The sequence below is a fragment of the Castanea sativa genome, chromosome 7 (assembly GCF_040712315.1).
Source record: "Castanea sativa cultivar Marrone di Chiusa Pesio chromosome 7, ASM4071231v1".
NCBI classification, from domain to species: Eukaryota; Viridiplantae; Streptophyta; class Magnoliopsida; order Fagales; family Fagaceae; genus Castanea; species Castanea sativa.
Genome location: NC_134019.1, coordinates 18,543,533 through 18,567,403, shown reverse-complemented (window position 1 = coordinate 18,567,403; position 23,871 = coordinate 18,543,533). Strand labels below are relative to the sequence as shown.

Below are 23,871 nucleotides of genomic sequence, written 5' to 3'. Positions count from 1 at the left end.
AGGGAGACTTTAAGCAGTTGATTTTTCATTTAGACCTCTAATTGATCTATGTCAAATATATGAAATAAGGCATACCAAGCTTTGACACTTTAAAAGAAAAAGGAATGTTAATTTTCCCAAAGTAGATGATCCGAGGACTAGACATAACTAAGGTTCTGTTTAACACTTAATAAAAATATCAATTTAGACGAGGCATGTGGTCCGAGGATCCAGACACACCAAGTTTCAGTTTGATACTTAGATGAACCAATTGAAATGTTAATTTTCCCAAAGTAGGTGATCTGAAGACCAGACATAACTAAGGTTCTGTTTAACACTTAATAAAAATATCAATTTAGACGAGGTATGTGGTCCAAGGATCCAGGCACACCAAGTTTCAGTTTAATACTTAGATGAACCAATTGAAATGTTAATTTTCCCAAAGTAGGTGATCCGAGGACCAGACATAACTAAGGTTCTGTTTAACAGTTAATAAAAATATCAATTTAGACGAGGTATGTGGTCCGAGGATCCAGGCACACCAAGTTTCAGTTTGATACTTAGATGAACGAAGACAATGAACGCAAGGCAGTTTTAACAAAAATGGCCGAAGTGCCTTTCATTTAATAATAGTACCTTCGTAGGTTATTTACATTCCAAGGACGTTGTACAACATGTTCGTCCAAATCCTCAAGATTGTAAGCCCCTATTCCGGCGACCGAAGTAATACGATAAGGTCCTTCCTAGTTGGGCCCCAGTTTTCCCCATGCTGGGTTCTTTGTTGTGCCCAAAACTTTCCTCAATACCAAGTCGCCAGGTGCAAGAGGTCGCAGTTTTACATGAGAATCATACCCCTGCTTGAGCTTATGTTGATAATAAGCTAATTGAACCATGGCATTCTCTCGTCGTTCCTCAACTAAGTCTAAATTTCTCCTTAATAGATCATCGTTGCTATCTCGAACGAAGGAGCTTTTCCTTAGGGTTGGGAACCCAGTTTCCAGGGGAATTACTGCCTCGGCTTCATAAGTCATGGAGAAGGGTGTTTCTCCTGTGGATCTTCGTGGGGTAGTTCGATATGTCCACAAGACATGTGGCAGTTCTTCCACCCATCTTCCCTTAGCGTCACCTAACCTTTTTTTGAGTCCATTAACTATCACTTTATTGACAGCCTCGGCTTGGCCATTCCCTTGGGGGTAAGCTGGAGTGGAATATCTATTCGTGATGCCCAAATCACAACAATATTTCCTAAAGGCCCTGCTATCAAATTGTAAACCATTATCCGAAATGAAAGTATGAGGGATGCCAAACCTGGTAACGATGTTTTTCCATACAAATTTTTTTTCTTCCATGTCTCTGATATTTGATAGTGGCTCAGCTTCAACCCATTTGGTGAAATAATCCGTTTCGACGAGGAGCCATCGCCTGTTTCCTGTTGCTTTTGGGAAAGGTCCAACAATGTCCAAGCCCCATTGAGCAAAAAGCCAAAGGCTAGATAGAGGATTAAGGACACCTCCTGGTTGATGTATGTTTGGAGCGAATCTTTGATATTGGTCACACTTCTTCGCATAATCCTGCGCCTCCCTCTACATATTGGGCCACCAATAGCCTTGAGTAAGGGCTCTATGAGCCAAAGACCTTCCCCCAGTGTGACTTCCACAAATCCCTTCATGCAACTCTTCCAAAAGTAACTCCGTTGCCTCGAGGTGCATACATAACAAATATGGTCCCGAAAAAGAGCGTTTGTATAATTTCTGGTCCTCGGATAACCAGAACCAAGTTGCTTTCCTGCGAATTTTATCTGCATCGACTTTTTCTCCAGGCAAGATGTCATTTTTGAGAAATGTTACTATTTGATCCATCCAACTAGGACCAGTCCTAATCTGGAGAATTCGACTGATGTTACCATTCGTCCCAGCGGGTTTCAACAGATCTTCGACAAGGATAACCCGCGGTAGGCTTTGCACCGAGGACGTTGCGAGTGTGGCTAACGAATCGGCATGGGTATTCCAACATCTGGATACATGTAATAAAGAAAAAGACTCAAATTTAGATTGCATACACCTGACCTGAGTTAGGTATCCCTGCATTCTTGAATCTCTTGCTTCTAGCTTCCCTTCTACTTGGCCTACCACCAATAATGAATCCGAGAACATTTGTACCGTCTTCCCTTCCATTTTATGAACCATGTTCATCCCTGCGAGGACGGCCTCATATTCTGCTTCGTTGTTGGTGGCCGAGAACCTCAATCTCAAAGATTTCTCAAAAGTAACTCCCTCCGGGGATACCAAAACTAACCCTATACTCGATCCTCTTTGATTTGCTGCCCCATCAACGTGCACTTTCCACAACGGAGGCTCTTTGTGTGAAATCATGCCTACTGATTTTTTACCCGCGCCTGATCCTTCAATATATTCTTCTAATGAGGGCTCAGTAAACTCTGCCACAAGATTCGCGATGACTTGTCCCTTTATAGAGATGCGAGGCATATATTTGATGTCAAAAGCTCCTAGGATAGTGCCCCATTTGGAAATTCTTCCCGTATAATCCGCACTCTGAAGTATAGATTTGAGAGGGAGTTGCGTAAGGACAGCCACCGTTTGGGATTGGAAGTAATGAGGAAGCCTTCGTGTAGCATGCACCACCGCCAAAATAGCTTTCTTCAGTGGCAAATAACTCACCTCGGCTTCATGCAGCGACTTACTTACATAATAAACTGGCCTCTGGATATTATAATCATCTCGTATAAGAACCAAACTAACTGCATGGTTAGCTACTGCAATATATGCAAACAAAACTTCATCAATTTCTGGCCGAGACATAATGGGTGGTTGCGAGAGATAATCTTTAAGCTGTTCAAAAGCCACCGCACACTCCTCGGTCCATTCAAAACCCTTCCATTTATTCAGCAATTGAAAGAAAGGCTTGCATCTTTCCGCGGACCGAGATATAAATCGGTTGAGGGCAGCGGTCATACCTGTTAGTCTCTGCACTTCTTTAGGATTTCGAGGTGGGTGTAAGCTGTTAATGGCCTTAATCTGAGCAGGATTCACCTCAATTCCTCGGTGAGTTACCATGTAGCCTAGAAACTTGCCCGATCCCACACCAAAAGAACATTTAGAGGCATTGAGTCGCAATTTATACTCTCTTAGCGTTTGAAAAGTGTTGCTCAGATCTTCCAAATGCGTAGAAACTGCTTTACTCTTTACCACCATATCATCCACATATACCTCAATAGTTTCTCCTAGCTGTGTCTTAAACATTCTCGTCATCATCCTTTGATAGGTAGCCCCTGCGTTTTTCAAACCAAAGGGCATTACCTTATAATGGTAGTTTCCTGTGGGAGTGACAAATGCAGTCTTCTCCTGGTCCTCCACAGCTAAAGGTATTTGGTGGTAACCTTGGAAAGCGTCAAGAAAGCTCATCCAAGGATGTCCAACAGTAGCATCCACCAATTGATCAATCCGAGGCATAGGGAAAAAGTCTTTCGGGCAAGCTTTATTTAAATCTGTGAAGTCCACACAAACTCTCCATTTCCCATTTTCTTCTTCACCACTACCGTATGGGCCAATCATTCAGGATAAAAAACTTCTTTGATAGCACTCGCCTTTTTGAGTTTCATCACTTCCACTTTCACAGCCTCGGAATGCTCTTTGGAGGACCGCCGAGGTGGTTGCCTCCTTGGTACCACAGCCGGATTGACCTTTAAATGATGACAAATGAAACTCAGATCAACCCCAGGGGCCTCATAAGCATTCCATGCAAATACATCCATGTTTTTCCTCAAAAACAAAATCAGCTCTGCCTTCTCCTCCTGTGGCAATTGAACACCTACCTGAAAGAACTTCTCAGGGTCGTCATCTATGAGAATCTTCTCCAATTCCTCACATGCCGGTTCATCTACCTTGGCTGCGCCAAAAGACTTTGATTGCTATGCCTCTCCGCCAACCGAAGACGAGGATTCCGGCTCAGGTTGACGCAGAATTGCAGCCGTGACACACTGTCGAGCCACAGACTGACTCCCAAGTAGCTCCACCACCTGGTCTCCAGAATGAAATTTAACTTTGACATGCAAGGTTGAGGAAATAGCTCCCAATGCATGCAGCCAAGGTCTTGCCACAATAGCCGTGTAGGGAGAGTAGGCATCCACCACGATGAAATCTACGTTTACCACCTTTGGGCCTGATTGCACAGGCAGTCCAATTTGGCCTTTTGGAACGACAGCCTTTCCCTCGAAGCTTATCAAGGGTGAGTCATACGCCGTAAGATCTTCAAGCTTTAATTTTAAACCTCTAAACAGGTCAGGGTACATGATATCTACGCCACTGCCTTGATCGACCATCACCCTCTTCACATCATAGTCCCCTATTCTCAAGGTTACCACCAAGGCATCTTCATGAGGCTGGATTGTCCCCATTTTGTCCTCCTCCAAGAAACCCAAAACCGATAGGATATTTGCCTTAATTCTCTTCGGCTGATCCCTTGATTCTTTGGCTAAAGTCCAAGCCACTGACACCACCCTAAAAGGAGCTGAGCCAGTCCTTCCAGGTGCTGCGAAAATTACATTGATTGTACCTAGAGGAGGCCTTGACGAAGGGCCCCCGTGATTTGCCACTCCTGATTGATTTCCTTGCCCATTAGGCTGATACAGGAATTGTTTTAGCTTTCCCTCCTTAACCAATTGCTCCAAATGATTCCACAGAGTGCGACAATCCTCGGTGGTGTGACCCCTCTCTTGGTGATAATGGCAATGGAGATTTTGGTTGCGTCTCAAAGGGTCCCCTGCCATTTTATTTGGCCACTTGAAGAAAAACTCATGCCTGATTTTCTCCAACAGCTGTTGCACTGGTTCTTTAAAAACGGTGTTGACCACATGTGGGGGCGTATGACCAGCTTGTCTGGAAAAATCTCTTGCAGGCCTATTGTTGTTGTATCTGTCCGACCTGAAATCCCTCCTTTCTTGTGGGATAACCTTCGCCTTACCCTTCCCCTGCTGCTGATCTTCCTCAACCCTTTTGTACTCGTCGATGCGATCCATGAGCCGGCGCACGCTTCTGACAGGTTTCTTTGTTAAAGACTTCCTCAAGTCATCCTCCGTCGGTAGGCCAACCTTGAAGGTCCTTATCGCCACATCATCGAAGTCTTCGTCAATTTCATTGAACATCTCCCAATACCTATCCGAATACGTTCTCAGGGTTTCCCCATCCCTCATGGCCATGGATAATAATGAATCCAATGGCCGAGGAACTCTACTGCATGTGATGAAGCGGGAACCAAATGCTCTAGTAAGCTCTTTGAAAGAACTAATAGAGCCTGCCCTCAAGCCATCAAACCATCTCATGGCCACGGGCCCTAGGCTAGAGGGAAAGATCTTGCACATCAAGGTCTCATTCCTGGAATGTACTGCCATTCTCTGGTTGAAATGGCTCACGTGCTCCACAGGATCCGTCCGGCCATTGTAAATAGTGAAGGCCGGTTGTGTGAAGCGCCGAGGTAACCTTCCTTCCTCCAGTCTGCGCGCGAAGGGTGACTTGGAGATTTGGTGCAACGCCCTACCCATCACATCATTTCCCAAGCCCTTCGAGGAGAAGTCCCTGCCATGCCTCCCATGCAGGTTGTCCTCCTTGGAAGAGAAAGATTCACCCGGGGGAGTCCTGGACCTCTGCCTGTAATTGTCATCCTCGGATCCCTCCGAAGAGGGGTCGGATTCCAAAGGAGTTCGCCTTCGCCTTTCGTGACGCAACTTTCTTTTCAGGCCGTCAATCTCCTTCTGCATGGCCTTGGTATTCCTTTCGTGAGGACCTCTACTTCCTCCTTGTGAATGACTCGTACTTCTAATAGTGTGCGTAGTATGTACACTACCTTCCCGGTTCTCTCCGTGATCAGGATGCAAGGAGTGATCCTCATGTTGGGAGCCTACGGACTCTGCACTGCGTTGTGGTCCTGAGCCCACCATGATGTTCTAAACCTCCTCAAAGACTAAATTCCCACCATCTGGAGTCAGGCTGGGCAATCACCAGACCTTGTATCCCCGAAGTCTCGGCGAGCGCGCGCTCGTCGTCTGAGAGAATAACAAGTGGATCTCCTCGAGGCCTTTTGACATCCTCGAGTTGAAATTGGTCTATCTCTTCGTCCAACGAGTGTTGCGAGGACGCTTGTTCTTCTCGGACGGCGGTTGTCTGGGAGTGCGTCGTGAGGGGAATCGCTGCGAAAGGGCGTGTGTTTAGAATGGTGGTGGGATCGTCGGGAAGTTCGCGATTGGATAGGAAGCCTGGTCTTACCACGTTTATCCTTCTGCGTCGCCTATCCCCCGCAATGATTGCGTTTTCAATTTCCTGGAAGTCCACTGATATGGGGTCGTATCCCAATATCAGGTGGGCAACCCTCACTTGTAGGTCCTCACTGACAAATACTTCGGAGCAGAGGACACGGTTTAAGTTAGCAACGTTGCAAAGGCTGAGGCATGGACGTACGTGTTATTTATCTGTGAGAAAAAAAGCATCCGAGAAAACAAACATGGTCAGATTAGTGATAAACATTAAGACAAGAAGTAATAGTGTGCAGTATGAATTGAAAGAATAAAGGTAACGGGATTGAATTACGAGTTAAGAAATTTAACTCCTAAGGAGTCACACCTGGGTCTCCCCATTTGACTGGGCAATGAGGACCGTCATACTAGTTTCCTGAGGTGATGAGGTAGTCGTCCTTCATGCCTTTGTTGGATTTAGGAAGACAGGAAATCAGCCTAACTATGCTAGATCGGGATTTGATGTAATATTCTACATTTTTGAGTTTGTGACACTCGTACATATAGGCAATGTCGTGCCATGTAAGGTTTAGGCCCATTTGCTCGTTCAGAGGGTCGACATTACCTAAGACCCTAAACACGTTTGACGCACACTAGTCTAGGCATAACCTATGGTTGCGAAGGCATTCGTTGGTCACATTTCTCATGGGGAGAGTCATCCCACCTTCTATGAAGGCAATCATGGGAATGATGACTTCTCCATCTCTCCTAGCGCTACCTACGGCTTCTACTGGGCAGTATCTCAAGCCTATGTCATTGGGAATTCGGTACTTGGCCCTAAAACCCTCCATACATCGTTAGAATCCACCAAACACTTAAATCTATCCATTTGGCGAGAGCGAAAATGAAAGTTAAAGGAAGAAAAGGAGTTTAAATGGTGGCCGAGGACAGAAGCCGAGAAGGAATGAATAAAGAAAAGCGAAAACTTACGGGAGTTGGTTATGCGATACTTCACGAGCTTCTGGAGAGAAAAGGTGATGATTGACACTTAGATGCGATAGATCTCTGAAAGAATGAATGAAGGTACAGGTTCCCAGGCATTTTGACGTGCAGGAGGCGGCCTCGAAATTAAACTTCTCCCGCTTAAATTTTCGGAGCCAAATTGGACCGTTGGATGTTCATCTCACCATTGAACGTGGGGAACAGGATGTAACTTGCGGTCATAGATGCGCGCGTTCCGGGTTTTGAAGCGTCAGAAGCGTTTTCAGGAAACGAAAGGACCCATACACGCGTGGCGGTTTACGAAGCTTGTGGGAGGTATGCTCGTCGGATCAAAACTCTATTTCTCTCCTTGGATGGGAAGGGCAAAATAAAGTTTTAAGGGGCTATTGTGGGGGGTAAAAACTCTTGAATAAACATTTGGACTTTGGGCCTGATTGGCTGGTATCAGTTTGTTTTGATCAGGGCCTCTAGGCCCACAAGTCAGTCTATACTGTAAAGGTCTGAGAAGTTGTCCGAGGAGGAATGTCTCCTCGGACAGGCTCGGCAATGACCCTGGGACTTACTAAAGGGGTTAGGGGCAAGCTTCTGGAAAAACTGATGGGTAAGAGGGTGGTCTAAGCACTCTTTAGAAGCAAGGATGTGTGAGAAATATCTGAGAAAAAAGCTGCTACCACCACATTAAAGACCCTGCATCTACCTCCTTAGCCGCATTAATGGGAAAATGACCTCTGAACAGTAGAATTGAGCCTTTCTGCTATTGTTTAAAGACTTCACGAAGGTGGCGGATGAGACAAGTATCCAAAGGAAAGATTTGTGTGACACGTGGATGAACCGGTAAAGAAGAAGTATATAAGGAAACGAGAGAGAAAAGAGAGAGGGATCTGCACCTTCTACGGAAAAAAAATAGGCGTATGCCACTATTTGTGGCGTGCATACGGTATTCTTTAGTAAAAGGCGAAAGAATAGTTCGCTCTGTGCTCACCGCGTGATATGGGGTCGTATCACCATTCTTTCGCCAATTGTAAGGACACAAATCGAACCTTCAATCCATAATTAAATGGGAATGGGCTTGAAAGGCCTTTTGCAATAAATTTGTAGAGAGTGGGCTTGAAATCTAGATTTTGAGGGTAGTTCAAACAACAGAAAATAAACGAGCCTCGGGCCCAATGGCATAAACAAGGATTAACTATAAGAAGATGAATGAAAAATCTCTTCCTCGGACACAATCCGAGGATAGTTTATAGTATTGCTTCTCAAGGGTGATTACAATTATAGATCGTTAGCTTATCATCTACTATTGTCTTTCTTCTCCAAGGAAAGAGCTCTCTCTCTTTCGAAGGTCTTTTCCTTTATTTATACTCCCTCTTCCCCCTCTCTATCATCCTCCACCTCATGGTTATAACGTTGGCTTTGGATACTTGTCCCATCAAATTTCCCCGAATTCCTCTAGGATCAGGGACCAAGTTCCAAAACTCATGCTCAGGTCTCCTTCCTCCATTAATGTAGTTAGTATATCAATTACAGAGTCTTTAATGTGTGGGCGGTGGTAGCAGCTTTACCTTAGATATTTCACCGCCCTTCTACTGTCTTCCACGTGTACTGCATCTTCCCGTAGCCATAAGATTGTTTATAACATAGCTTTGGGGATATTAAACCTCCTTCCTATGACATCGGCTTCAATATCCGAGGACTAATATCTTCCTCGGACTCAATTGTTCACTCTTTTATCACATCTTTACCTGGCATTTCCTTTAAGAGGTACACTAATGTACTCCTAGTTCGTTTGATGTCCTCGGATTGGGTTTTTAGCCCAATAGACTTTGTTGGGCCATCCTTCATAAATTACTGGGCCCAATGTCCCTACAATTAGCATAGTATCAATATTTTTTTAATAAATTTTTTTACTAAAATATTATTTTCATGCTTAAAGTTTATACAAATTTCATTTTTCATCCATGAACTTTAAAAAGAACCCAAACCAATTTTTGATCAACTAAATTTCAAACTTGAATTCACTATTAATCAAAGTGTAACTCTCTCCATCTCATCTACCAATAAATCTCTTACCTCAAGATCATCTCCCCGACTCAATACTCTTGACTTGCCATGAGAGAGAGAGAGAGAGAGAGAGAGAGAGAGAGAGAGAGGTGGAAGATAGCTGAATGGTGGAGAGAGAAACAAATAAAAAATGATTTTTTAATGTTTTGTTGAGGAACAAAAATCTCAACAAATGTATGGATGTTAGTTCAAAAATTATTTTGGTGTACCATCTGTGGAGCATGTTGCAAAAGTGTTTTAATTGAGGTTTTTTTTTTTTTTTTTTTTTGAGGGAAGTTAAGTTTAGCTACATTTTAGCTTATCAAATTTTGGGTAAAAAAAGAAGAAGTTGATTTTATGTGCCTCTACTAATGCCCAAGTAGTTAGCCTAAAAATCAGTCTTAAAAAAAACAAAAAACAAAAGATTGCTTCTAGCAAATTATTTTTGTTATTTTTTTAATAAAATTTTATTCTTCCTTTCCATGCACGGGTTGTCCTTTTTTTTTTTTTTTTTTAACTCATGGTTAAGTGCAAGTTTTGGTCTACAGTGGTTGTCACCAAAGAAATCATCACCAAATTATTGTCTCTTTTATAGTTTTTGGTTGTGTTTACCCTAACATCATAACAAAATATCTTTGGTACCATATTTTAAATTTAATAATGCCCGAACATATCATTATGGGTTTCCATTTTTCAGTTTGCAGGTATTAACAATAATTACATCAACATGGATGAGTACCATGTCACCACTAAGCTCCAAGCAGGTATTTTATACACCTACGTACACTTAATTGATCTTTCAAATTGTTGAGGTCTAAAATGTATGTAGAAAGCATGGTAAAAGGCCCAAGGAGGTGGTACATTGGGCCAATCCATGGGAAATTAAAAAAAAATAATTGGAAAGGAAGAGAAAGATTGGGGCTACAAAGGAAAGAGAGATGATGGACCTGAGGCCCAAAAGGGAGCAAGGAGCCCATAGGAAACACAGAAAGGGGAAAGAAAAGAATTCAGCCCGCCAAGACCAGAGAAAGAAAAGGAGCTGGGGAAGGACACCGGGGGGATTGCATGGGACCTTTGGATGTACGGCATGGCTAAAGGAGGATTAAGACAGTTTAGAAGGTCCCAGGAACAAGAAACAGATGGGTCTTCTTCTTGAAGCGACCAGTAATATAGCGCAAGGCCTGAAAATTTGAAAAGCAACAGCTCAGGGGTAGGAAGTCGGTGTCTCGGGAACCCAGAATAAGAAACCCACGAAAGGAAATGGCTAGGGAAACCTTCGGTTTTCCCAGAAGAAGACTTCACTTACTGGGAAAAATGACAAAAGGAAGGAGCGACTAAAAGGGGTTGAGCCTGAAAAGAGAAGATAGACAAAAGGGGGACTTGGAAGGCAAAAGCGTCTTAAAGTAGAAAGTCAGCAAGACACTTTCAAAGAAAAAAACATCAAAAGAAGGAAGCTATGAAAAATAAGGAATGGAGTAGTCGTCAAAAGAGCTGAGATGAACAGGGGGCTCTAGTACCCAGTGGGCCAAGGGAGAAGAATCAATGGTACCCCGAAACCCTAATGTGACACTATAAAAGAGGGAGATCAGCCAACATTAAGGGGCATTCGGCAGTAAGGAAATCATATAGAGTCATTGAGAGAAAACTCTATAAAACTCAAGGAAAATAGGGGAATATCTCTCGGTATCCCAAAAACAGCCACTACAGTACATACTTGGATTCAAAAGGATTCAAACTTTGCAAGTCTTAGATGCTTAAATAGTCATCTAAGTCTGTTTGAGCTTATTTGGACCTTGTATTATGTCTTGGTGATCGCATTTGTAATCCATAACTAAGAAAAATTAATGGATCAGTTCTTATTGATCTGAGGATCCCGAACAATTACTCTGCATTTTATTGTTATAATCTTGTCTTCCTTTGCTGTTTTCGTGTTGCTCAACACATATTCTCGCTTGTTAGTGTGTATGTATTGCAGGAGTCTTGGCCTGTGCACCACTTGGTTTTGTAAACAACCCATTTAGCTGCGATGAACCAAGCCCAGTCCCTTCAAACTACAACAAGAGGGCTTGGTGTCTTTGCTTAAACTTGGGCCTGGACACCGTCCAAGAAATTGACCCTCACACAAATATATGCATACTTTATTACTTTACTAGATACAACCATGCACAAAAGTACATACTCTTTTATATATATAAACATCTAAGTCTACTACATTAGGTCTAAAAACCGATAGGTGTTTTGATATGATGATAAAGAACATAATCATAAAAAACAAACGCTATAAGTGGAAACTCTATTAAAAAAAAGGTCTAAACTAAGTTAATAATTATAAGACTTCTAAATATATGCATACAATCACATTTATGGTACCATTAAGAGTTTACAGCAATTTTGATTATCATTTTGTAACTCAATTAGATACACAATTCCAATGCAAACACATCATTACGAGCAACTACAAATGTTATATAATAAGACCATCAGTACGTTAGATGCGAATTCTGAAGTATGTTGTAACTTATAATCATTCATATAGTTATTGTTTACAAAATAAATTATATACTAGCTAGGTTCTCAAATGTTATTACGTACAAAAACATTCAACGGCAGATGTCATAATTAGATAAAGTACGTGTTATGAGTAGGGTAGTTAGAAGGTAGTTACTAGTTAATTCTCTTTGAAAGGGAGGATCGTGGACCAACCAATCCTATTGATCAATTTCAATGGACAGAGGGATATGTAACCACTGATTCAAAAGTAGATCCAATTAGAGGTTTCCCTATCTTTCACCTCTTCTTTTTTGCTGAAAGAGTAACTATCTTTCACATAAATTGACAATTTGACACTAATAACACTTCATATATTACTGAGACAACATTATGTGAAGTGTGTCCATGTTTGTGTGCCCATGGGACACACTTCACATAAATTGACACTTAATCATCCTTTGATCCATTTATGTGAAGTGCGTCCCATGTTTGTGGATTTGAAGCTAGCCTCGGAAGCACTCGAGTGCCAAGACTAGTGTTTCTAATTGTAAAAGTGAGCACAAGACCTCCTTTTCCTAGGGTATCTTTACATGAACCTATGATGAGACGCTTGGTCTGGACACCACTTCAATCACACATAAGCTTAGGGACCCGGGCACCATGTTGTTATGTTGATGAAGCAACCAAAGTTGGATTTCTACTCAGAAGTGGATCTCCAAATTTAATAGAAATAGAGAAGATAATTAGGGTAGGTACCATCACCCAACATACCAACAATATGCTAGTACAAGAAAACAAAAGAATGGGCACATCAGGTGATGCATGGACTTCTAAGACCTGAACATGCCTAACAAGATGATTTCTAGTTGCCAAGCCTACTCAATTGTACATGCAATGTTGTGAGATGTTCTCTTTTATATATGATTTCATTGACTACAACCAAATAAGAATGCATCCTTAGGATTCATAGAAAACCCTTTTTTCATATGCTAATAAAGGCCACCTGTGCGCTCCACCATCTATTATTACATGTTCCATGATATCATAGAAGACCATGCAGATGATATTGTGGTTAAATCAGTGGTGGCTCCAGGATATTTTTTAGGGGGGCCAGTAAAAAAATGCATCTTGAGTAAGAGATGAATTTTGCAGTTTACATAGTTTCCTTATTCAAATTTGTCTGTAATACATACTAGCAATAGAATGAAAAATAAACTATAAGTTCATTTAACATATTTTCTCTTAGTAAAATGAACATATTAATTATTGTTGTTAAGTGAATTTTAATTATTACTGCTTAAAATACTTTTATCTATTAGTTTAGGACTATTATATGTTTAGATTGTACTATCAATGTAAGATTTACATTGTAAACAATTATACTATACACATTTGTTTAGAATCAATGTAAGATTTACGTTGTAGATAATTATATTTTACACATTTGCAAAAAAATATACAATATTAATTGTACTATACACATTTGTTTAGAAACAATGTAGATCTTATATTGATAGTAAATTATAAACTATGAATTTTCTACTCGTTTATTTCAAATCTTTTTTAAAATCTAAATGGGCTTTTTTTTTTTTTTTTTTTAGATTTAAGATGAAAAAAAAAATTTACTTTTGTTGTTGGGCTTATTATCTCCCCCACCCCCACCCCAAAGATGTTAGATAAAATTGGTTTGTTGGTTTTTTTTTTTTTTTTTAAGATCAAAATATTGTTAACATGATCATATTTCAGCTTATTTCAAGTGGATTTAAAAAAAATTAGGGTCAGCATGTTCAAATTTTTATTTTAGGAGGGTCAAATTAAGAAAATAAATATATTATTTATTAAAAAAAAAATTGCCAACTCAAGGGGTTCAAATGAACCCCGTTAAATCAAAGTAAGCCATGGATCATGTGCAAAAATTGAAACAAAAACTAATAAAAAAAGTCCCTTCATGTGGATGATAGTAGGAAATTCACTATCCACAAAAAAAAAAAAAAAAAGGTCCCTTCATAGAATTTCTCTCTTTACCAGCCTTGAACCTTTTCCCTTAATGAAGATAATATTAGCACTTTCCAACTGTGTGTGTGTGTGTGTGTATAATCGCGAGGGCTTGGACTTGTACAATATGAATTAGTATTAAGCAACATTTCAGAATCATTCTTTGATGGAAGCCAAGTGCATGAAAAAATCTGCAATGGCTTCTGCATGAAAATATCTGCAATGGCTTCCTTTCTGGTAAAAAAATAGATTTATATTAGGTCGGAGAAAAATGTCACATGTATAAATGACTATACACAAGATGCATGCAGTAATCTACCACATGCTTACAATTACAGTACTTACCGGCTGAGTTCCCCATAAATCACTCCTCTTCAAATCATGGGCCATATTTTCTTTTTACATTTACCCCCAATCAACTAGTAAAAAATGTGTGTGCTTTTAGCATGTTGAGAATTCTCTACACCACAGGTGATCCAGTCACAACAGAATTTGTTGAAGAGTAAAATTCAACTATCCTAGAAACAAATCTCTAGAGTATTAAGTATTAACCCAAAATGATTATACCTATTTTCATAATGTGTAAGAGACTATCTGGATGATCACATCTCCCTGATGTCCAAGCCATGATCATCATCATTGTAATAACCTCTACGTTCATGGTTGGCTGTTTCAATCGCTCAAATATTTCACCAAGTGATTCAGATGAGGAAACATCGTCGATTTTGGTTTCTTGACTCTGGCGTAAAGGAATCAATCTCTAGGCAACAATGTAAGACTTCAAGTTTTGAAAACTATTCTTCATGGCTTCCCACTTTGGTGAATCTAGATGATGATCCTGCTGTTACATTTTGAAGATTGCTTGAATCAGCTGTTGAGGAGGTTACATTTTTCTCAACCAAATCCATATTGTTGATGGCTTCTCTGCTTGTGTCAATTAGGGCCTCTTCCTTTAAAGATTGTAATTGACCTCTCTTTCCATCCTCCATCACTTCCGTTGATTTCAATTCAGTGTCAACCTTCTCCTGTTACCAATTTCAAATATTCATTATGAGAATATAGAGGAAAAAATAAACAAATTGCTATGTCAAAAAAATCCATGTTGGCAGTATAAACATAAGAATGCATGAATATCATCATTGGAATGCTTTGTTAAAAGGAATGATGAAACAGGAGTGCTTTCTGATGATTTTACATACCACGCTATTGCTCCCAGGTTCAATGTCAATGGTAATATAGTTGAATTCCTTGCTAATGGAATAACATGCTCACCAACATAGTTTTAATTATTATAAAACTCAACTAACAGTTAACAACTTTCATTTTTACTCAAAGCTGATATATTTGAACAATTCTAATGTTTTTTTAAAAAATTATTCTTCTTTTCTTTTTAATATAAGTAATATTTCTTGTGCAAGACTGCAGCCAATAATGTTCCCCCAGATTTTCGTAACACCTAGTGCTTTTCAATTAAGCAAACTACTTCAGTATGTCGTAATTTGCTCACCTTTTTTCAGAATAATTACTCCTGATTGATCAAATCCATCCATATCATCTAATTCATTTTGAAACTTGAATATCTTCCAATTCCAAAAGTATTCGATCACCCGACGAAAAAACTGCTTGCAATCAAAATGGTATATATAAAACGGCATCATCTATATTTCCCATTTTCTGTGCAGAAATTTAAAAAAAAAAATTATCACACTTCGAGTAAAATAATGAAATCTGGAGAGAGAAAAAAGAGGGGAGGGGGAGGGGGGAGTTCATAAGAATGCAGTATTTCTGCATAAAGTTCAAAATGATTTGTCACCTTTTGTGGCTATCCTAATGTTCACAAACCAATACATATAGCATCCATTAAGTTTAGAAACAGGTATAATGTAATCTAAACAAGGGAAAGCTAAACCAAAATTCTTTGGCTATATTTTTATGCTGAGAACTGTTTGTAAGAAGTGTTAACCAAACCATATATTGCTCTATTGCTTATTTCCACAAAGCTGTAATGTCCTAGTAAAAAACATTTTTAAAAAACCCTCCCACAATGCTGAAGGATAACTCACAAAAATAAACATTGATAAAGGGATTCTTAAAATAAAAATAAAAATAAAACAAGGTACACATTGATAAATTGAAATAGTTAAACTAAATCATTGAAATATTGATGCGGGGCCTACTAATTAGTAGATCAACCTAAACAATTTCCTTTTGTGAGTTAACAACCGTTCCCAACAATATAATTATCATTTGAATTTAAAACCATGAAAAGTATATGTGTACCTGAATTTTACATAAAACTAGAGGGAAAACAGATTGCAATGGTTTAGCCGGTAATATGAAACCGACAAATGAGAAAAGTCTATTCATTTTATTTCAAATGTTTTATCAGGTTTTGCCCACTTTGTCCTAAAAAGTTTGACTTGTATATGGATTTTTTTTTTTAAATTGTTCTAGTGGAATGACTAGATGCCAATAGAAAGTCTGATTTCTTCCCATCAATACTTTCAGATCAAATGGAAGGATTTTCTGACTTGACTGCAAGTCAGGGATCTCTCTAATCCTGTAAGTGGGCATTTTTGTTAAAATCTCCCCAGCCCATCCGGATACTTCTCCACAAACCACAACCATGGCCACCCTTCCCAACTTAGAGGTCCTTCCCCCCAGGACGCAAGCATCTAAATCAAATCCTTTGGCAACACCCAAGATACACCAAATAATGAAAACACAAATGATCAAGAATCTCTTGCCACCAAGCAATGAAGTAGAGGATGAACAATTGATTCCCACTACATTTTCACATGTAATACCAACCAATAGTCACTGTGTTCCAGCTTGGAAGATTATCCACAATTATAATCTTTCCCAAAGCTGGTGTCCATGTCAAAAAAGTTATCTTCTGAGGCACCTTAGCACCCCTAATACTTGTCTAGGGGACTTTACTCTTGTAGATCCTCTCAAAGCATCATAAAATAACCAAATCTCAAAATTTCTAGACTTAATTAATCTCCAGACATTTGATCTACACCTCTACTAGAAAGCAAATGTGAATGTAACATATCAAAAAGCTTAACCATGCATTCCAATTCCCAATTCCCAATTCCCAATCTTGCAAAGCACAAATAAAACAAGGACTCCAATATCACATTCTTCTGTTTGTTGAGTTGCTATATAAGATACAACTGAAGCATAACAGCAAAATAATTAGATCAAGGAATAGATCCTTTGTAGAAGCATCACCACACCAAACATCATGCTGAAAATAGACTTGTATACCATCTATAACAAGAAATTTAATATTTTTAGAAAATAAGATCCAACCTTCTCTAATGCTCTTCCATAAACCAACCGTGTGATCCTCTTATTCTCTTTTCAATCCCCTACTCCCATGCTTCTCATATTTCACAATAATGACACCCCTTCAGTGTGTACAGGTTGGGTATCCAAAAAGCCTTTCCAAACCCAACCCTCTATATATTACATGCCAAAACATCTATTAAATTTAAGGAATTCCATCCCAAACTCATCCCATTATATTTAAAAAAACTCAAACCAATCCAAAATTCGTCCTACTTATCTAATTATGGGTTGGGTTATTTATCTAATTATGAGTTGGGTTGAATGGGTCAAGTCAACCTAAAAACTGAACCTCTAAAATACTCTCTCTTACACTAAATTAAGTCATATTTAGAAACATAATCAAGTACCATAACTATGATAATTTGATAGTTACTTCAAAGGGAGAGGAGGGATTTGAACCATGGACGTCTCTGTTGGAAACACTAGGAGGTACCTGTTGTGCTATAAAGCTCTTAGCCATAAGTGCCAAAACTACTCAATTGTCATAATTCATAATGTTCAAACCAATTAAAAATACTGAAAATCCAATATCACAATTTACATAACATAATTTTTTTTTTTTTTTTGATAAGTACATCACATAACATTTAAATTCTAACCATCTAAGCAAACATAACTTATCACACATATATCTAAACAAACATATATGTATCTATATAATTCAACACATACATACACATATTTATATTTATGGATGTAATTATATGTCTGTATTTTACAAATGCATAAAAATTATCAACAAACCTTGTTAATTGAATAATAAACGATAGAAAACACATAATAGAGTAACAAGTATATGGTCTTAATGATGGCTTATTCAAATGAAGATTGAAATATGTGTTCATACAATTATCTATGTTGTACGCTTCCATACATATACAAATTCATGTGAACAAAATAAGGAAGTGAAATTTATATACATGTATGGTTGTACTTGTATACACATACACCCACTGTCACATATACACAGACACACACATACAGAGAATTAAGCATTGACATTTCTCAGATTAAGAAATAAATGAAAGAAGACTTAGTAATCACAAATACTAAGAAGCTGCTAAATTCAAAATGACTCAACTTCCACTCCATTATCCTTACAATTCAAGTCATTCCGGCCATTCTTGATTTAGAATTCGTAACTTCCATCTTGTTGCAAATTCATATCATAAACATCATCAGACTGTGAATCTCTCAACCCCAACAAACCATTAACTTGAACATTCCGTCTAATGGGGCCCTTTTCTCTATGTTTTCTATCAAAACCAATATCATAAACATCATCAGACTGTGAATCTCTCAACCCCAACGAACCATTACCCCGAACATTCCGCCTAATGGGGCCCTTTCCTCTCTGTTTTCTATCAAAACCAGCTTCCCCTGACTCCAACCCACCGGAACCAATGGGGCCCTTTCCTCTCTGTCCTCTGTCAAAACCAGTTTCCCTTGACTCCAACCCACCGGAACCATTCGAACCCACATCCTGAAACCTATTCCTATTCACATTCTTTCTCAATTTCCCATTTCGCCTATTCACACCCGATAATTCCAAACTATGTTTCTGATACGAACTCCCCGAATCCAATAAATTCTGACCCTTCTCCTCCTTTAATTCATCCAGCCCACCATTTCTTTGATAGGGTTTGATACTATGAACAACCCCTTTAGGGAAAAAGCTAGCTCTAGCTGAGGGTAACTCATCCACAGTCTCAGTCTCAAACAACTGAGGCCCATCTCTCTGAGTCCACAAATCGAACCCACCAGGCCTTTGGAACCTATCAGCCAAGACTTTGACTTGCTCATCAGCGCCAACGGAGAGCAAGTTAGGGGCTCTCTCGACAACCTCCCAAGGCCTCTCGAGCTCTGACACAGCAGCCTTGAGCTCTGCTCGCTTTCGCATCTCGTAAATATTGCGCTCGCGAGCGAGGCGGGCCTTGAGGAGCTGACTGGCTTTCTTTGCCTGCATTCGCTTCCATTGCCACTTTGATACGCCACCTGGGTAGGTTCTGGGACCCCCTCCCATACGAATAATAGTCGTCGTTTTGAGTGTGATGGGTTGGGAGTAGATTGAAGAGATACGGGGTTGTGGGTGGAGGAACAACTTGGTTGGAGTTGGACCTGTCAAAGAATTTGAGAGTGCTTGGATTTGAAGGATTGACATTTTTCTTAAACCAAAACCAACAAAACGAAGAAGAAAAAATCGTGAAGTTACCGTGAATGGTTTAGGAGTCGGGAGTGAGAAAGCATAGAAGAGAAGAGAAGAGAAAGATAGTGGAGTTTGTGGTTTGGTTTGTGTGAACAACGAGTTAATGCTGTCCTGGGTCATTTCTTTCTAGCTAATGGGTTGGGCCAACTTGTAACGAAGGCATTTGCGCTTGTGTACTAGTGTAACGTGTTGAGTTCCATTTCCCCCTCGGCCCTCCCCTCCTCTCTGTTGTTGTCGAGTTCCATCACTATTTAATAATAGATACGGGTCGTCTTGTCTATTAAAAAATGCCAATGCTACTCATATAATGCAAAGTGTCATCATCATATTATTAACGAAATGGATTAATATGAAAACGAAATGAAAATTTAGATTTTTTTTTTTTTTTTTTTTGAGAATGGAAAATTTAGAAATTTTAATGGGCAAAAGTGTACTTTACTCGAAGAAAAACAAAATGTGCATACATGAGCTTAAATAGCAGCATCGTCGAAGAGGCGCAGGTGATCGGTGGGTTGGGAGAATAGCGATTGCGCAAGCGGCAGGTCGTCGTCCATTAGCTCTGCAAAACTGAGAAACACGGAGAGAGAGAGAGAGTGAGTTTTAGAGAGAGAGAGAGAGAGGAAAATGAGAAGAATAGAGATGATTGATTGATGATATTACTCGATGTGGAGAGGGTAATGAAGGTTGGGGTCAGGAGAGAGAGCGATGGAGCGGAGCTGGTCGGAGTGGTGGCGAATGAGAAAGGCAGCTTCGGCTTTCAGTTGAGAGGGAGAGGGAGAATCGTCCATTTCGTGCAAGGAGGACATCGCCATTATTTGCTGTGCACACAAAAGAGGAAAGGTAGGAGACGGGTTTGGGCGGGAAGGTAAATTGGTCACCAACCTAGACAAAACGCTACTATACTATGGGTCAAAGATGATTTTTTTTTTTTTTTTTTAAATAACATTATAACATTTTGATAACAAATTCTAGCTGGCAGATAATTACAGGTTTTAATTTTTTTTGAAGCCAATTACAGGTTTTAATATAAATCTACTACTAAAATTACTTTTTTACTCACTAATAATAGTAAGTAACAACCTGCCAAACAAGATTTAGTGTAAAAATATTATGGACATAATAGCATTTCTCCATAAAGTTTCAACTCATAGGTTTAATTTTGCAATAAGTTGATAATAATTTTTATTGTCAAAACTAAGATATTAATTGATTTTTTTGTTTTATATATGGAACTTTTATTTTCTTTTTTGAGAATTTGGCTTTTGCCTTTTGCTACATTAAATTAGTCAATTGATAAGTGGATTTAATTAGTTTCGTCTCAATATTTTATTTTTTATTTATTTTTATTTTTATGAATTTTTTAAAAATATTATTTTGGTACTTAGAATTTGTACGAATTTCATTTTTCATCTATAGACTTAAAAAAAAAAAAAAAAACCAAATTAAGTGTGCGTTTGGCTTCAAATTAAAAACTAATTTATTTTACTATTCAACTTATTTTTGCTACTATTTATGGACTTCACTACACTTTTTGGTACTAAATAGTAATTATAGATCTCACTGTACTATTTCAACTAACTTTTACCTTTATCTACAGTACTTTCAATAAAAAAAAAATTCTAATTTCAACAAAATAAACAGATCTCAAATAGACCCTATTTCTAACCAACTAAATTTCAAACTTGAATTCATGATCAATCAAAGTGTAACTCTCTCGATCTCGTCTACCTATAAATCTCTTACCTCAAGATCGTCTCCCCAACTCAATACTCTTGACTTGCCATGAGAGAGAGAGAGAGAGAGAGAGAGAGAGGTGGAGGATAGCTGAATGGTGGAGGGGGAAACAAATAAAAAATGATTTTTCAAAGCTTTGTTGAGGAACAAAAATTTCAATAAATGTATGGATGTTTGTTCAAAAATTATTTTGGTGTACCATCTGTGGAGCATGTTGCGAAAGTGTTTTACCTGAGTTTTTTTTAGGGAAATTAAGTTTAGCTGGTGAAAAAAAAAAGAGTTGATTTTACGTGCCTCTATTAATGCCTAAAGAAACATCACCAAATTATCGTCTCTTTTATAGTTTTTGGTTGTGTTTACCCTAACACCATAACAAGATATGTTTGGTACCAAGTTTTAAATTTTAATAATACCCGAACATATTAGTATGTGTTTTTATTTTTCAGTTTGCAGGTTGCCATTAACAAGAATTACATCAACATGGATGAGTACCATGTCACCACTAAGCTCCAAGCAAGTATTTTATACACCTACATACACTTCATCGATCTTTTAAATATAAGCATGCTTTATTACCCTACAAGATACAACCATGCACAAAAGTACATACTCTTTATATATACACACACACACACACACAAACATATATATATATATAGAGAGAGAGAGAGAGAGAGAGAGAGAGAGAGAGAGAAGTACATACCTTATTATTTTGCTAGGTCGTTTGCCAAATTAAAACATCTAGGTCCACCACATTAGGTCTAAAAACCAATTGTCATCTTAGTCTGATAATAAAGAGCACAATCATAAAAAACAGACACCGTAAGTGAAAATTCTTTGAAAAAAAATTGAAAAAAAAAAGGTCTAAACTAACTTAATAATTATAAGACTTCGTGGGTTCCAACTAGCTCAATTGGTAAAGTCTCTGATGGTTGAATAAGAGATCTGGGGTTCAATCCTCGCCTACACCAAAAACTGATTGGTGTCTTAATCTGATGATAAAGAGCTATCATCAGGAGCGGACGTCATAGGTTAAAACTCTAAAAAAAAAAAAATTGAGTTACAAAATGATAATCAAAATTGTTGTAAGCTGTTAATGGTACCATAAATGTGCTTATACGCATATATTTAGAAGTCTTATAATTAAACTAGCTGGAACCCACTTTTGTAACTCAATTAGATACACAATTCAAATGCAAACACATCATTACGAGCAACTAAATGTTATATAATAAGATCATTTCAAAACAAAAAAAATGTTATATAATAAGACCATTAGTACGTTAGATGCGAATTCTAAAATATGTTATAACTTATAATCATTCATATAGTTATTGTTTACAAAATAAATTATATACTAGCTAGGTTCTCAAATGTTATTACATATAGTAATAAATATGTTATTACTTATAATCATTCAATAGCAAATTTCATAATTAGATAAAGCACGTGTTATAAGTAGGGTAGTTAGAAGGTAGTTACTAGTTAATTCTCTTTGAAAGGGAGGATCGTGGACCAACCAATCCTATTGATTAATTTCAATGGACAGAGGGATATGTAACCACTGATTCAAAAGTAGATCCAATTAGAGGTTTCCCTATCTTTCACTTCTTTTTTGCTGAAGAGTAACTATCTTTCACATAATTTGGCACTGATAAAACTTCATATATTACTAAGACAACATCAGCAAAGAAGCATCCTTTGATCCCTTTATCATCCATTCATGTGAAAAGTGTCCCATGTTTGTGGATTTGAAGCTAGCCTCGGAAGCACTCGAGCTCCAAGACTAGTGTTTCTAATTGTAAAAATGAGCACAAGGCCTCCTTGTTCTAGGGTATCTTTACATGAACCTATGATGAGACGCTCGGTCTGGACACCACTTCAGTCACACATATAAGCTCGGGGTTGAACCAGGCACCATATTGTTCTGTTGATGAAGCAACCAAGTTGGAATTTCTACTCATAAGTGAATCTCCAATTTTAATAGAAATAGAAAAGATCATTAGGGTAGGGTTCATCAAACTTTACCATCGCCCAACATACCAACATTATGCTTGTAAAAGAAAAAAAGAATGGGCAAATCAGGTGATGCATGGACTTATAAGACCTGAACATGCCTAACATGATGATTTCTAGTTGCAAAGCCTACTCAATTGTACATGCAATGTTGTCACATGAGATGTTCTCTTTTATATACGATTTCATCGACTACAACCAAATAAGAATGCATCCTCAGGATTCATAGAAACCCCTTTTTCATATGCTAAAGGAGGTATTCTATATTTCTGTAGAGGCCACCTGTGCGCTTCAGCATCTATTATTACATGTTCCATGATATCATAGAAGACCATGTGGATGATATTGTGGTTAAATAAATGGTGGCTCAAGGATATTTTTTAGGAAGGCCAGTAAGAAGATGCATCTTAAGTAAGAGATGAATCTTGCAGTTTACATGGTTTCCTTATTCAAATTTGTCTGTAGTACATACTAGCAATATAATGAAAAATAAACCATAGGTTCATTTGACATATTTTTTCTTAATACAATGAACATATTAATTATCGTTGTTAAGTGAATTTTAATTATTATTGCTTAAAATACTTTTATCTATTAGTTTAGGACAATTATATGTTTAGAATTTGTACTATCAATGTAAAATTTACATTGTAAACCATTATACTATACACATTTGTTAAGAATCAATGTAAGATGTACATTGTAGATAATTATATTGTACACATTTGCAAAAAAATATACAATATTAATTGTTCTATACACATTTGTTTAGAAACAATGTGGATCTTACATTGATAGTATAGTGTAAACT

At 38.3% G+C, this 23,871-nt stretch overlaps 1 protein-coding gene and 1 pseudogene across 4 annotated transcripts; both read right to left on the bottom strand.

Annotated features, from left to right (window-relative positions):
* Positions 1 to 8,097: 8,097 nt before the first annotated feature.
* On the bottom strand, positions 8,098 to 8,216 carry LOC142605424 (U5 spliceosomal RNA; annotated as a pseudogene).
* A 5,556-nt stretch (positions 8,217 to 13,772) lies between these two features.
* On the bottom strand, positions 13,773 to 20,165 carry LOC142642583 (uncharacterized). 4 transcript variants are annotated; one of them, XR_012845684.1, is made up of 3 exons: positions 18,206 to 19,516; positions 14,315 to 14,772; positions 13,773 to 13,981 (listed from the first exon to the last, which is right to left on the bottom strand). XR_012845684.1 is itself a non-coding variant. In XM_075816968.1 (2 exons), the coding sequence occupies exon 1, from the start codon at positions 19,428 to 19,430 to the stop codon at positions 18,234 to 18,236; it is 1,197 nt and encodes a 398-aa protein (XP_075673083.1). In that variant the 5' UTR covers positions 19,431 to 19,516; the 3' UTR covers positions 13,991 to 14,772; positions 18,206 to 18,233. The 4 variants fall into 4 exon arrangements, 1 of the variants encoding a protein (XP_075673083.1); XR_012845683.1 differs by lacking the exon at positions 13,773 to 13,981 and adding an exon at positions 15,255 to 15,366 and having other exon boundaries at positions 13,985 to 14,772; XR_012845685.1 differs by lacking the exons at positions 13,773 to 13,981; positions 18,206 to 19,516 and adding exons at positions 19,775 to 19,877; positions 19,971 to 20,165 and having other exon boundaries at positions 13,991 to 14,772.
* Between the last annotated feature and the right edge of the window lie 3,706 nt (positions 20,166 to 23,871).

What these genes read in the sequence shown, in the direction of transcription:
- LOC142642583 (XM_075816968.1), bottom strand. Translation starts at nt 19,430, where the DNA reads ATGACCCAGGACAGCATTAACTCGTTGTTCACACAAACCAAACCACAA.